General features: G+C 48.2%; 1 protein-coding gene across 3 annotated transcripts in view; it reads right to left on the reverse strand.

Moving 5' to 3' along the window:
* Nucleotides 1–590: 590 nt before the first annotated feature.
* LOC144118830 (NADPH-dependent 3-keto-steroid reductase Hsd3b5-like) overlaps nucleotides 591–14741 on the reverse strand; it is a 28573-nt gene continuing 14422 nt past the window's right edge. For 2 of the 3 annotated variants that reach the window (XM_077651632.1, XM_077651631.1), the window contains exons 2-6: nucleotides 11729–11877; nucleotides 10859–11023; nucleotides 4696–4887; nucleotides 4120–4256; nucleotides 591–1100 (exon numbers count right to left, since the gene is read on the reverse strand). In XM_077651632.1, the coding sequence (XP_077507758.1) occupies nucleotides 690–1100; nucleotides 4120–4256; nucleotides 4696–4887; nucleotides 10859–11023; nucleotides 11729–11822 (999 nt within the window). In that variant the 5' untranslated portion in view covers nucleotides 11823–11877 and the 3' untranslated portion in view covers nucleotides 591–689. Of the gene's footprint in view, nucleotides 1101–4119; nucleotides 4257–4695; nucleotides 4888–10858; nucleotides 11024–11728; nucleotides 11881–14741 lie in introns of all 3 variants that reach the window. The other variant, XM_077651630.1, reaches the window with a different exon arrangement.

Consider the following 14741-nt stretch of genomic DNA (forward strand, 5'->3'; position numbering starts at 1 on the left):
ACTTGCTCATGTGTGTCTAATGCTTCGTAACAACTCATCGATAACGCGTCTGGGATTTGTAGACCGCGTTTTAAGTTTGAGCGGTACAGTGTGAGAATGCATGAGGATTAAATTCGCTGGCGTTTGGAATAAATACTTTGGCGCTTGGAATAGTTTCTGTGGCACCTGGATTAAATTGAATGGCACTCAAATTAAATATTCTGGCGTTTGGATTAAATTGAGCGGGAAATACTGTAGTGTGCAGACACCGCTGAGGCTTTCGACATTATTACTTCAAGGTGCTGGGAGGGGCTGACGGCTGAGACGGCGTGGTGGACAATTAAGATGAAAGCGCACCGTTACGCATAGTTCTCCTTGTCTGCTTTTGATTGTTCGGGCCATGTATACTTCCTGCCGCAGGTTTAGGAGTGTGCCGTCAGCCTTATTCCGGTAACCGATAAAGGTGCTCAAAACACACGCGCATGGCCAAAGCATCTTTAGTGCTGTTCTGCAAGGCTAAACCTGCCAGCCATTAATGACCGCCTTGCCACCTCTCTTCGCGCATTTCTGTTAATAATTATGGCGTCCTGCGGTTATACAGTACGACCAGGTGAGAAAAATATTTATTCGACATGCGGCGACATTTGGAAGCATAGCTAGCCAGAAATGCAGTGATTCTCATTTGTGTCCGGCCCGCAGGCAAACAGCTGTCACAGTGTATCGTAGAAGGAGCGAGACATTCGAGCAGCCTCTTGCGGCGAATACTTCGGACGCCAGGCGAGAGCTTTCCTGGTCTCGGCGTCGTCGAAAAAGGCGCCGCCGTACATATAGCGGATGGTCGATGGTTTCAGCACCTGACCACGTCGGATACCCGGAAACAGGTGACCGAGCACGCCGACAATGCACTGAGTACACGAAGCGAGCAGCAGCATCGGCAGATACGGCACAGGTCGTGGAAATACGCGGATGTCATGTCCTTCGATCAGGGGCCCCAGGAAAGCAACGATGTCCACGGGTGTGTCGTCGCAGGCCACAAGGCAGCGGCCGGACGCAGCTCTGTTTTCATATAGTGCATCTAGTGCACGGACATGAGCGGAAGCAGCGTTTCCTGCGTAGATGACCTGCGCGAACGTCCGAGGACAAAGAAGAAAGCTGAACACTCAAGGAAATTCTCAACACTATGGTAACTGTAAGATAGAGTCCATGCGCAATCAACGCGCCACTTCCCATGGAGCCTAAACCAACACACTGGCTGCCACATCGCTCTCTAAAGAAGCACTCCAATCTCACTTGGAACTCGCGTTTCCTAAAGAGAACAAAGCCATAGGGACACGCATGAAACGTTACCTTTCCACTCTAATGCTCTGCCTTCCAGAGGACAGGACGAAATCAATTAGCTCTAACAATGTCTGCCCGTCTTCACACTCACTCCTTTATAAAGGAATCTGCCAGTGTATCCGGCTAGATAGGGTTAGCTTGCCTGAAGCCTAAAAGGAGCTGCCATTAACTGCGCTTGGTCTAAAGTCGTTCCGTGTGACATTAGGACTATGTCTGTGGTCGTCCATGAAAGGACTGGCTAGTTAGGAACAATAACAAGTGGATGTCGTCCTTTTTCTTGAAGGACGAGATCTACTTATTTCTCTTTACTTCCGCTTTTTGTCTTAACTGTTCAATCTCCTTAACTAGCCTATTCCTGGCCAATCACAATAATTTCGCGACCGCCTGAGCTTGCGCAAATGGTAGAGCTGAAGCGCTACAGGTGGATTACGCCGTACAATAATTTCTACGACCCCACGGTAGACCGGCCTACGTGCGCAACTTCGAACACACTATAGCCAACTTTGCTGCACCGTGCAGCAACGCTTCTAGTAAGTAATAATTCTGGTGGCCATCGACATCAAGGAAACTTCTGGAATTACCGCAAATTTTCTTTCACGCTGCATTGTGTCACGTGTGCCAGATTTCATGGTTAAACATTTAGTTATATCCCGGCCTCTCTAGGCAAACGCAGGTACGCAATTAAGGCCTAAACCACACTTATATTATGCAGAACATCCCACGCTAGCAGCAGGTGACGCTCGTATATCTCGTACCTTATTCCTGCTGGAGATGATAGGCTTCCCAGGTCGGCTACATGGCGCCGACCTTCAGGGTTCTTTTTTTGAAGATGCACCTTAGCGCTTGCACGCACTGCATCTGACTGCGGTATTTTCTGTTACTCAGGTATCTTGTACGCTGACTACCTCCGGCTACCTTACTCCAGGCTTTAGCGCTTGCCTAGCGCCCTCTGGTGCTCATCACACGAGCATCCATCAGGCAGAGCTCCGCACTCTACACCTCGCTTCTGCCGACCCGGTCCGTCTTCAACATATGTATTTTGTAGTCGTCAAGCGGTTTGGCCCTCTCACATTTTTAACAGAACGGCGCGTGTCTATAGACAAGCGGCACGGTAGGATTAGAGTTTTCAGCCGATCCTGTTGACACGCTGACACCGCTGTACGATTGAAGTGATGGCTATCCCCTGCGTCCAAATGCGGCAAGCCCTTGCTACGACACAACTTGACAATCCAACCGTCATCCCTGAGATGTCTCGTGCACGAGCCTTGAGCCTCCCATTTTTTTACCACAGGAAATGCTGTAACACAAAGGTGCGCATGTTTACTGCGGCGGTGTCATCTCAGCACATGATAGCTAATGTACACTCTGTGGCGGCCTCCTACAAGGGAAGATACAGCATCTGTGTTGGCCCCTTCTGACCTCACTCGCCAGCGTCTGCGCGACGTTGCTGTTCTTGCGAAGGCATCGGCCGTCAGACCCATGACTCTCATGACTGCATGACTCTCCTTGATCAGAGATGCTACATTGGTAGTCTGTTTAGAGAGCATATATGCGGGGGAGTTTGGTGCGAAGTGTTCTTGTCGTCTCTGACAGGCGGAGCTCCACCCATACGCTTAATCGACACGAGAAGCCGGGAGCTGAGCGGGACGTCACTGCTACCACATGAACTGCCGGCTAAAACTCGGGACGCCGGAGCGGGCATGCCGCGGAGCATGAGCTGCGAAATTGCTAGACACGCGAAGAAAACGCCGCTCGACCCCCCCCCCCCCCCCCCGCGCGCCCCTTATAGTCAGATACTACTCTTGAACGCAGGGCTCTGAAAAGAGGCGCTCCAGCCAATGGCGTCGACCGAGTGTAATGACAGTCATGGTCAGCACTTTGTCACGGAGGGTCCTGTCAGCCACTTCCGATGTCACGCTAGAGGATTAACCACGATGTCATGGCGAACGGTTGACGTCATCGGCTGGAGCGGCTTCTATAAGGGGCATTCGCCCCTGGGTTTTTGTCATGTCTACAAGTAGAGCAGGAAGGGTGGGGGAAGGTAATTGCTTGTGCCAGAGATACAAACAAATGGTCTCCTCACTGGCGACGAAGCCTACGTCCCTGCGCCGGCTCTTGAAGGAGCCATGTACGGTCATCCTCACCTGAGGAGGGGTAGATCACCCATGTAATTACTCCTTGAGCAAGCAATATAACCCTACGCAAGTCCATATTTCTCCCCTTTAACCACCAATGCTTTGACCAAGCGGTGATCTTAACTCAGTCCCTTTTTTCATGGCCAACATTCTGTATCCTTAATCGCAAAATAATTTCTGCCGCGCAAACCCTTCTATCTTATCCTTGGCGTGGCTGAAGAACAGCGATGAGATGGGACCACTGAGACGTAAAAGGAGGTCGTTTTCGTCGTAATTCCTCGCATTTTGGGAAGCAATCAACATTATGCAGTGCGCTTTTGACGACAGAAGGTGCCCTAAGTATGATAGGAAATGTAAAACGGTGTGAGACTACACGACATGATACTTCGAAGTTCACAATGTCAATGTTCACAATGTAAGCTAGTCACGAATGGTGCACTAATCTTTGATATTCGAAACGAAATTGCATGTCCAGTGTTGTCCCTGCAACCATAGACGGTCAAAGTGCTCTGCAACAACTTAGGGGCTGTTAGCCTAATTATCACGCACGCGATGTATATTCTTATTGTTCAGAATTTGGGCAGGGACCCACTTGACCGGGAAAGAAAAGTATTTCCCACAGAATCAGCAAACGACACGTGGCAACACCAAGGAAGGAGCAACTTACCTGAAACCCTGGTCCCAGTTTGAAAATAGTATTGCACATCTTCTTCGCCCACTTAATTTGCACCGGCACGACGACATGATCCAGCTCTCCGTAAACTGGTGGCAGCCGAAGAACTAAAGTTCTTAGACGGTATGAACCTGCGAAAAGAAACAGCTGCCGTAGAATGCCCCAGCGGAGTATCTAGACGGTCAGGTAAGTCTAGCTCTAAACTTCATATGCACAGCCAAAACATTGTTACCTTGTGATACCACACAGGCGATCTACTGAAACCGTTGAGTTCTTCTATGAGGGAGGGTCTAGTGGAAGCAGATGTAGCGAGCTGACTCTGGCTTAACATAAGCGTCTCTTAAAATTTCACTCTCAAACATATGTGATGGTTTAATTGGAACGTAAGAGTTTCCCGATATTCGTGTCGTGAAAAACTCATCGCTACTTAAGGGGCGTTTATGGGCCTCGCCGATGGCTTTTTTAGCGCGCGCCTTTTCTGCTGACCTTTACTCTCAAAAATTGACAAGTACTTCTCATTTCTGATTCTCACACGAGATTTATGCGGGCTTCGCACCGCGGAAAACTCACCATTCCTAAAAGAGCGTTGGTGGCCTTCGGAGATAATCTTTTCGGCTCGTGCCTTGGTTTCGGGGTATGGACCGTCATACCAAGGCTTGTTGTTCCCTGAAGCCTCCTCTCTCGTAATCACGGCCACGGTGCTGGTGTACACAAGGTATGCCACGTTCTCTTCGAGGCAAGCGTCGACCACATTCTGGGTGCCTGCATGAGAAGTAATGGATGGGATTGTCACTCTGTCTTCTGGGAGGGGAGTTAAACTGGTGCCGATGCAGAAGTCAGTGATGCAGACTCGAATCATGAAAACAATTTTTAGTATCTAACAACGTTCCCGTTGGAAGTTATTTCATTCAATACATCGCTGAATCACCTGCTCTAATGGTACTTCGCTGCTTCATTGCTTCAGAATATATTAATTACTACACTACACTTCTTAATTACAATGTCATAAGAGCTGTCTAAGATTTCAGACACTAAATTGGGTGCCCAAGTGAATCGCAGGTGAAAATGTATCGCTCTCAAGTGCTATGTAGTTACCTGATGTGTAACTTTCCGCTTAATTATGATTTTGGTTTTAAGGATCTTGTGGCTATTTTTTAGTGACGTTCAATCCAGCAATACTATAACCTACTGCAGGCTAAGCTTCTTCAAAGGTGAGCTCAGTTGCGCGATGTGATTTAAGCGAAATAAAGTATAATTTTAGAAGAACACTACTGTGCGCTGTCCAGCTTGAGTATACGTTTTCTTGTGGCTGAGTGCTTTAAACATCGCGAGGATAAAAAAAAGCAATTCATGCACATGCGAAGCTTTGCATCTTCTTTTTTAAACACCTGTTGTTTGGAAATCACATACCAGCGTTCACAAACAGACCATAAATATTTATTGTTCTTCCACTTAGCAAAGCTTCACATAACCAGAAATATTGCCTCACATCCCTTAATCCATGGCAACAGGAAAGCTGCAGATCTGAAAACGTGTTGAAATTGAGTGCGTAATTCCAATGCGGTTCAAGGACGTAATTTTGTTCTGGTTCTCTTGCCCGAGTATTTTTGCTACCTACTACATAAGGGTTCACAAGAAACACTCTCTGTCACTCTTTCTGGTGTTTAAAAGCGGAGGTTACCGATCGCAAGGACACAAAAGCATGCATCGAGAAAGAATTTTTAGTCGGTAGCCTCTGTAAATGTCCCACTTCTGATCTAATCACAGCATAGTACAAGTTTCTCAAATAAGAGAGAGGATGTTTGGTTTTTGCTTAGCTGCATGACCATCAAGCTCACTTTAAGTGGTTTCTGAGCCGCATTTTTGTGGAAGACGCAGCTATGCCACGCATGACTTGTCTCATACTGCTCATACATGCTTACTCCAGTGAAGCTCATGTGGCATGCCGCTAACCGTCCATTCTATCGACCGTGGCATGAAGCTGTGTAGTTATCTGAAAATGTTTAACAAGATCAGTACTTCGTGTTTGCTATACAGAGTACAGGAAATAATTAGCTGCTTACTACCTTTTCTTTCCCTTGTACCTACACATTTCTATACTAGAACGCGCCCGACATCATTCACGTTGTCATGAGGCCAGTCTTCATACTGCTTTCTCAGTGATAAAAAGAAACAAGAAACATCGTCCCATTTCATGTACCACGAAATTGCTCACACTTTCCAGAAGTTCATTCTGGTAGAATATCCACGACATGGCCCGCAACGGGAAGCTTTTATACGCTCGGCACATTTTCGACAACTGCCGCTTGACTGCAGTACGCTGCACAGGTCTCATGCTCATCGATACAGATGTATGTTCTTTTTTTAGACATCGGCCTCATTCACAGCAGGAATATTGCTTAAAATATATATTTTGGATGGACATTCAGAATTCCTTTCGACCGCAGCGTGTCCACCCTCACACCAGCGGAAATTAAGTGCGGCTTGCAGCGACTGCATTGCATGTGACCACACAGGTATTTAAGAACAATTCAATTCCGTCGCTAGGCCAGTACGCCGTCCCTTCGCCTCTTCAGTTTTTCCTGTTTTACGACATCGTAATGTAACAACTGTTTCTTTTTTGGTGACGGTGACGGAAGTGGACGCTGTTGAACTTCAGTCCGGTCGGTCAGCCGCTGCCGCCAAGAGGAAAAGTCTTGGCCTCCCGAATGACGCAAACAGCCAGGCCACCGTGGTGTACTCGGCCACCAGTGATGACTCTTCTGCTGACGACGGCTTCATCAGAGTCCTAAGCAAGAAGGCCAAACGGAGAGTATGCAAAGGTGAGGACTCGTCGTCGTCGAGTACGTCCACGATCACTACGGAGCGAGGATCATCGACACATACTGTCCTATTTGTGCCAGAGACTCTCACCGACAATCTCAAACACATCAATAGGCAAGACACGTCTGCGTTCCTGGAGTCTCGCGTCCCGGGAGCAATTAATGATGTGAGGGTGAATCGTTTGAGGAATGTCGTCGCCATGGATGTCATGGACCGGAACGAGCTTGAGAGGTTGAGCAACATCAGAACGCTCGGCGGCATCAGCGTTCATTCACATGTCCTTCTAGGCAGTGGCACTACGGCAGGCGTCATTTACGACATCGACGTAGCCATCCGCGACTCTGATCTGCCCATTTTGATTCAACCAACTACGGACGGTGTAGCCATACTGCAAGTTAAGCGCCTTGGGAGGACAAAGTGCATCAAGTTGACCTTCCAAGGGGACTGCATTCCAACGTACGTGAAGGTTGATCACTTTCGGCATGCAGTTAGGCCTTTCGTCCCGAAGCCTCTCCAGTGCCGCAAATGCATGAAGATAGGACACGTGAGTAGTGTGTACAATTTCCCCATCGTGTGCCCACGATGTACTTAACAACACAGCGGCGATTCTTGCCGGGAAACAGTCCTTACGTGTGTCAATTTCCGCGGCCCTCATGATGCTGCCTCAAAAGATTGTCCTCGCCTGAAAAGGGCGATACTCAAACAAATGACTAGAGACAATTCCACACAGAGAGAAGCTGCCGCTAAGGTGCGACGACATCGTCGCCATCGTCACAGACCTCCTAAAAGCGTAGCGAGCATTGGAAAGAATCGTCCAAGAATTTCCGCAACTTGTCTTCCGTCTCCTCATACTACTTTAAGGATTGGGAGCAATATGGCTGGCAAGGGACAGACGGTTGTCGCAGACGGGCCTTGGCCATCACAGCCTGAGCTAAACACACCCGCAGTGACCAAGCAGGTATTGCGTACTCAGAGTTCCGAGCCCATTGCTAATCAAGCACAAGTCACAACTCCGGTCCAAGACCGGGACCGCCAAGTGACTCGGCAATCGCTCCCGAAGCACCCAGCACCCACCCCAGCACCGCGCACCCAGTGTGTTGATCCTACTGCTGGTCGGGTAATAGGTCAGAAACCAGACCAGGTCGCAGACGAGCAAGTGATTGTAATGCTAAAGCCAATCGTGAATGCCATGCGTGTGCTGCTTTCTAGCATGCACATACCAGCTGCACAGAATGCACTGCAGATGCTGGATTTGTTGAATCCAGTGCTTGCAGCTGTCCAATAGCTGGCGCAACGCATCCTCTAGCCTAATCCTTCCGAGAGGAAGTCCGATGCTTATGTTGTCATCAAAAATATCAGCCTCAATGGCAAGCAGCCTTTCTTGACACTGAAACGTCTGCGCTGCCTTGTGATGGAGGGCCCTCGATAGTTTCCACTCAGGTCGCAGCTGTCGGCAGCCCTCAAAGTGTGCAGGCTACTGCTGCGGCAGCCTGTGACTTACAATGCTTGTGCATTGCCTGTCGTGCCTGCTACGGACCGCATTTTTCTACTTCTTCATATTCTTTTACGCCCCCCTAATCCCTTTCCCCCAGTGCAGGGTAGCCAACCAGAACATTTTACTGGTTAACCTCCCTGCCTTTCATCTACCACTTCTCTCTCTCACACACTTCCGTCAGTGTAGTTGATAGCTTTAAGTGAATCTTCGTTTCAAATTATGTCAAGCTCTTGTGGGCGCAAAACTCAAATAATAAGACCTACTGTCTTAGCAGCACGTAAGTATGAGAGTATTCACAATTTCTTCACCGACAAAGAAAGTGAGCTGCCTAGACTACAACAACAACCAGAAATATTCATTTAACCATAAGCTTGCACGGAAAGTGGGTTAAAATTAGCTCCTACCGCTCCTGACCTTCCCGTTGAATCTCTCGAACGTGGCTTCGTCCCCAGTGACGGTGGTGGGCAGTAGCTCGCCACAGTGTATCGCCGAGTGGGCATCCCGAAAGTCTGCGCGCTCGGCTTGGGCGTCGCACACGCTACACACAACCTCCGTAATGCTTTCAGGCATCTAGTGCCGTGTGCATTAAGGTTCGGGACCCGCGACATGTGATGCCCTTAGGAATTCAACTTTTAAAAAGAGAAATAAAATTAACAGATAGAATTGGAAACAATTTGAAATGAAGCTTAAAGTGCGAGAGTTACGGAGCTAACAGTTCGTGATGCTGTTTGATTTTAATTCGCGCCGTGCTGCGAATTTAACTAGCAACAGAATAAACCCTGATAGACAGGCGCCTGTACTTAATATTAGCGCCAAAGCACTCATACGCTCACCAACACCGGCCAAGAATATTGTCACCGTACGTACGTTCACCGTACGAACGTACGTACGTTCTTGTGCCGTTACCTAGCAACCCGAGTTGCTACCCGCGCTTACCCCGAGACAAATTTGGTGTATTTTGAAGAGTTACGTGCACTGAAGAGGTTGCTTTGCTTGCAAGCTTCTCTGAAGCGGATGTATTTTTCCGCGATGTAACCAAAAATTTTGGGCCACGGCGCCGAGGGTTAGCGCGTTTTCGAAGTTCTAAATGTGATACGGATATCACTTACGGTAAGCTACACGCCTCTCAATAACTAAGGAGCCTAACAGGAATGATGCAAAAGTTAACAATTCAAAATTAGTTAACCAGCCTGAAACTTCGCATGTCTTAGCTGTATTCGGATACACGACGGAAGCCAACAGCCACCGAGACTAAGAAGCAAGGAAGATATATCTTTAATTTGCAGTTTTTCATCAATGGGAGGTTATTAAAAGCAGAAGAAAAAACAACCACATGCAACCGGTGGGATCCGAACCCACGGCCTCCAAAATTTCGCGTCCGGTACTACACCGGTACTATACACCGCTGACAATGCTATGCCCAAAAAAGTGCTCTTCTATCTCAAAAAGCCTGTTCTTTAAAATAGTGGAAAGGCTTAGGTGAAACACCCTGTATATTTTTTTTCATTGCTGACTTTCATTCTACACCTGTAGCCTAGCTTATCTGCCGTTTTCAGAAGATTTTGCAATTTAGGAGTGCGCGCCATAAAGTTTGTTCACTGTTCAGCTATCAGATTTCCTCCTGATTTGAAAGGTTTGCATCATTGTCTGTTATTTACATTACTGTTCTTCGCTCGTGGCATTCTGAATGCGTCTCATGTTGCGGTGCACGAACCTTAATGCATTGGGCACCCGTTGCGGAGGAGCCAAAGGAAGCTTGTGACCTGCACGTGTGAAGCCGAAAACCTGAATGAGGCTATCCGGAGCGCCGGCGCTGTGATCTGCTGAGCGGGGCTGCTGCTCACGGCTTTCACGGGCGACGAAGCCGCGCTTAATAATCAGCGTGCTGGGTGGGCGCCTTCACAGGTGCCGAGCCACCACCTGCACGAACACTAAATGGCCCCCACTGTGCGCAGGTGCAAATATGTGGGTGCCTTGCCACGTGTTTTACCAATTATCGGAGGCAAATGATGCTCCTGGATACGCAAGTATTTACAGTAATCGCTGGGCTATATCGCCCCTTTCCTTTTCGAAGAATAAATAATGAATGCTCGCATAATTCCACACCCTTACCTGCCGGTAACACAGCACAATTTATAATTTTTCGTTCTGCCTGCCGCGAAGCTGGGCTTCGTATGAGTGCTTCGGTTCTATCTGGTTCGGTGAATATCTGTGTATCGGTTGGGGCTGGGTGACAGCTCTGGGAAAAACAGTGAAAGCATCGCCTTGTGAGAAATAGGCTGTCCCAATATCACGTCTAGAAAACTCTGGATTTAAACGATGGAAGCTCGGATCGGATGAAGGTAAAAAAGTAAAAATTATCAATTACTCGGACGTAGAAGGATTGTTGATAGATAGCGACGTGCACAGACGTACCTTGCACGTTGATTCTCTCAAACGCTGCTTCGTCCTCGGCGGCTGTAGTGGGCACTAGCGCCGCGCAGTGGATCACCGCGTCAGCTCCTCGTACGGCCCCTCGCAAGGCTTGGATGTCGCATACGCTCGCCACAACCTCCCGGGTCTTCTTGATCATAGGGTGCCCTGGGGGTGGGGTTCATGCGTCATTCAACATGATTGCTCGCTTCGCATTTTACTGCGAGACAAATGCGAATCGAGAAGGCTGCCAGGGTGGCCTGAAAAGGTTCAGCTTGGGCACCCTGCACTGAGTACGGGGAAATATGGTAGGAAAGATGAGAAAATAAGGGGATATACCATAACGTGCAAAGATGAGAGGAAGGATCGGGCGCAGCTACAGCAGATTCTTTAAGCCCGTCGGCATCAAGAGAAACTGCAACGCTTGAGAATCCTCCAGGTTTGAACACTCTTGCTACCATGGACCAAGAATTCGGTACCCCTTCAGCGGACGGCCATTAATGTTTTGTCAAGAGTGAAACATAGCGCCTGTGTTTCCACTGAACATAGGCAGCAAGCTCAAAAAATATAATGAATCCTCTAATATCCTCCGCGATCGCTCAGTGGTTACGGCACTCTTTTGCTAAACCCGAGGATAGGGTTGTAATCCCGGCCAAGGCGGTCACATTTTGATGGAGGCGAGACGCAAAGTCCTCTTTTACTAGCTTTCCACCCTTCCCCCTTTCTTACAGTTCCCCTTACAGGCGCTGCTTACCGGGGCGGTCCAAAGGCCAAGAATATACAACAGCATCTACACACGCAAGACAGAAAGCCAGCTTTATTTTGTGACTTACAAATGGGCACCTCCGGTTTTGTCGAAGTGTAGGAGCTCACCTAATGTGTTTTCGAATGGCCTGGTGTCGAAAAGGCGCACTTCTTGCACGCTCGGATGGTCCTGCAACTCGCGCAAGACGTGGTGACCCAGCATGCCACTCGACCCGGTCACCAGGACGACCCTAATGGGTCGCTGGTCCCCAATGGTGCTGCTGGAAGTGGAAGGGAGTTTCAAATGCTGTTACTTGTTCACCTGTTCTTTAAGGGCACGTCAGCAGCAGTGCTTCACCGGAACCGTCCCAAAACCGTGTGGTGTACCTTCCAGCGCCAGGTATGCGCCAAGGTCTCTCCTCATTACTATCTAGGACTTAGAGAACACAATGGCGCGTCCTATCAATAGATGCCACTCCATGACTATTGGCATACTTTTGACAAAAACTCCACACGCACACAGTGGAAAAAATGCGTAAATTGAGCAATGGCTGAGGCATAAAATTGATGTAGCATCCTGAAGGGAGCAAGAGCTTGACCGCGAGTCAAAAGTAATGAGTCGTCAAGCTAGCTCTAGACATTGACTGCATTGCAGAGAATTTCAGGAGCTGTACTCTGCCTCCTCGCAGGTGTTTTCCGGCTGATCTGATTCGCGCACCCTTTTTCATGCATTGTGCGGACTCAAAGCTTAAATATTTTCTTCGCGCATAAATTGTGGTGTGTTATTGTTTTTTCGATGTGAACGCAAAACAAAACAATAAACAATACAGCAATTAGAGAAGGTGACTGAGCAAATATATTGGGGAGTAACTCTGGCGCAATGGCCCCAATTTTGCTGGTATATTTTTTTTTTACTGTGTACGGGTAAATTGTGAAAAATTCTGAGAACAAATTTGGGTAGATTCCGAAGAAATGCTTCCGCCATATCGCAAGAAAACCTTCACGGTAGGCGACAAAAAACAAAAGGAGAGCTATTCCCACAAAGTAGCAGTGTCTGTACAGAATGCTTTGGAAGTAGGTATGCTTCGTAAAAGACAGACTGTTAGGAAGTCAGTAAAGCAGAAATTTTGGCTCACTGGTGCTGGCCGCATATGTTCTTAGCGCAAAAAGGTAAGTATAGTGGGAAGAAAGACTACAAAAGCGCTACTTCTGGATGTGTATAAGTATTCTCTTGCTTTCGCATTGAGCTACAGTAGAACATAGATGCTCTCATTTTGAAGCCAGATTATCTCCGAGCTATGATGTCTCGTCTCTTTTTCGATAGCTCCAGGATGTTAAAATCGCACATTTTGATTCAGGCACCAGCTCAAGCGACCTTTTAGAATTGGTGGGGCTCACCGCCCTCCTTGATGTTGCCGTTTACTGGCCTACGGCAGTAAACGGCAGTACCCCGAGGTTACTGCCATTACTAGCAATTTGGAAGCACCGCTTCTAGTCCCTTTCGCTGCTACCATGTGGCGTGTGGCTCTGAACATTCAAAAATAGCGCGATCGCATCATCCGCAATGCAAGAAAGAACGTTAATGCCCGAGTGGCTGCCCAAGAGAACGCGATCGGTCGCTAGGCTTAGCGGAACTGGCCGGGGGCTGTTCCAAATTCCTGGTACCGTCCTGTGAATGACCAGTGAGGTTTTAGCCGAGTGCGCGCCGGGGCCCGTGCGGGTGATCACGTCAGGAGCTTGGTAACGGCCCACCAAACCACCCAACGAGGATGCTCCACGCGGGAGCGCTGCCGGTGCACATCGTAGCTCGGGTAGTCCGACCTTAAAGCCGTAAAGTTCGCTGGCCACTTAGCATAGAGCCATTGAGTTCCAGCTGATGCATTTATTATCCTGCTTAAGGTTCCTGTTATTGTGCTGAGGCCTATGACGCTTCGTCGCCCGCATCGCGCAGCAAGAGCGGAATCGATTATTTGTTTACATCATTGTTTTCCTTCCCAAACCGTGAAGATTGTTTCATTGCTGTCATCATTTTAGATTGGCCTGCCATGAACCACGTGCTTTAGCTGCTGCTTATGGCATGTCACTCATGGGCCGAGACGGTGGTTCGCACTCCCCACATCAATTTGATGGCAGCCCTACACTGGAGCGCACGTGTAGCTTTCACATCATGCACCATCCGAGAAGACAGTACCTTCGAACAGCCCTAACACTTCAACGTCGCAAATGAAATCGCTCAGTCCTAAATCGGCTTCGTCATGAACATCGCAGCTAAATGCTACACCACTCAACGCAGTAGGAAGCGGAAAATCATGTTGGAACATAATTTGTTTTTCTGTTTCCTTCGACGTTTTGAAATTCGCTCCCTCTTCGTGTAAGTCGTCTACGAGTACAGGTTTTAATGAACACATTTGTGACATACCTTCTGTTCACACGTCACGTAAGCATCACGCAGCAACTGCCGCGATCGAGAATCTAAAGTAACGAACAGACGAGGCGCGACTGCAAAGTGCCGGCATCTCGGCCGATGAAACGGGGCACGATCGTAAGTAGCGGCCTTGCGAGGTAAATAAAAACGACGAAGAAAAAGAGGCGGCGTCATTACGCAAGCGATAATATTCGCTTTCTGAGGCCACTGTGGGTGCCTCTGGCCTAAGAGCGTGCTTGGAATCACAGAAGGAGAAGAAAATGGTTGTTGTTATTTTTATTATATTCCCAAGTTGGCCACTGTTCATTATTGTTTTCTGATTACCCTGCATTTTCAGTGAACATGCTCGCTGATTAAAGTTGTTGCTACTGACGCGTGCACTGTGTTTTCTATGTTGTAAAGTGTGCATGATGTAGTTGTAATGTGTTATGTCGAGCTGCGTATTGCGGGTCGAAACGGTGTCTTGAAATGGTGTGGAGAGGAGCAACCATTGCTGCAACAAGACTCAACCCTCTCCTTTGATGTCCGGCGGGAACAAGGCGAAGGTTAAACTTCCATTCCCAAAAACTGCACTTCTATAAAACGCACCTGAAAACATAGACTTCTCCCTGCGTCTTTTCGCCAAAGTGGGTTAGGTCACGTTTTGTCAAAAATCCGCAGTGTGGGAACCGGCTAATCAACTTTGCAATTAGAAAAGAAGCTGCTTAGATTACTTTA

Source organism: Amblyomma americanum, chromosome 2 (genome assembly GCF_052857255.1).
Source record: "Amblyomma americanum isolate KBUSLIRL-KWMA chromosome 2, ASM5285725v1, whole genome shotgun sequence".
NCBI classification, from domain to species: domain Eukaryota; kingdom Metazoa; phylum Arthropoda; class Arachnida; order Ixodida; family Ixodidae; genus Amblyomma; species Amblyomma americanum.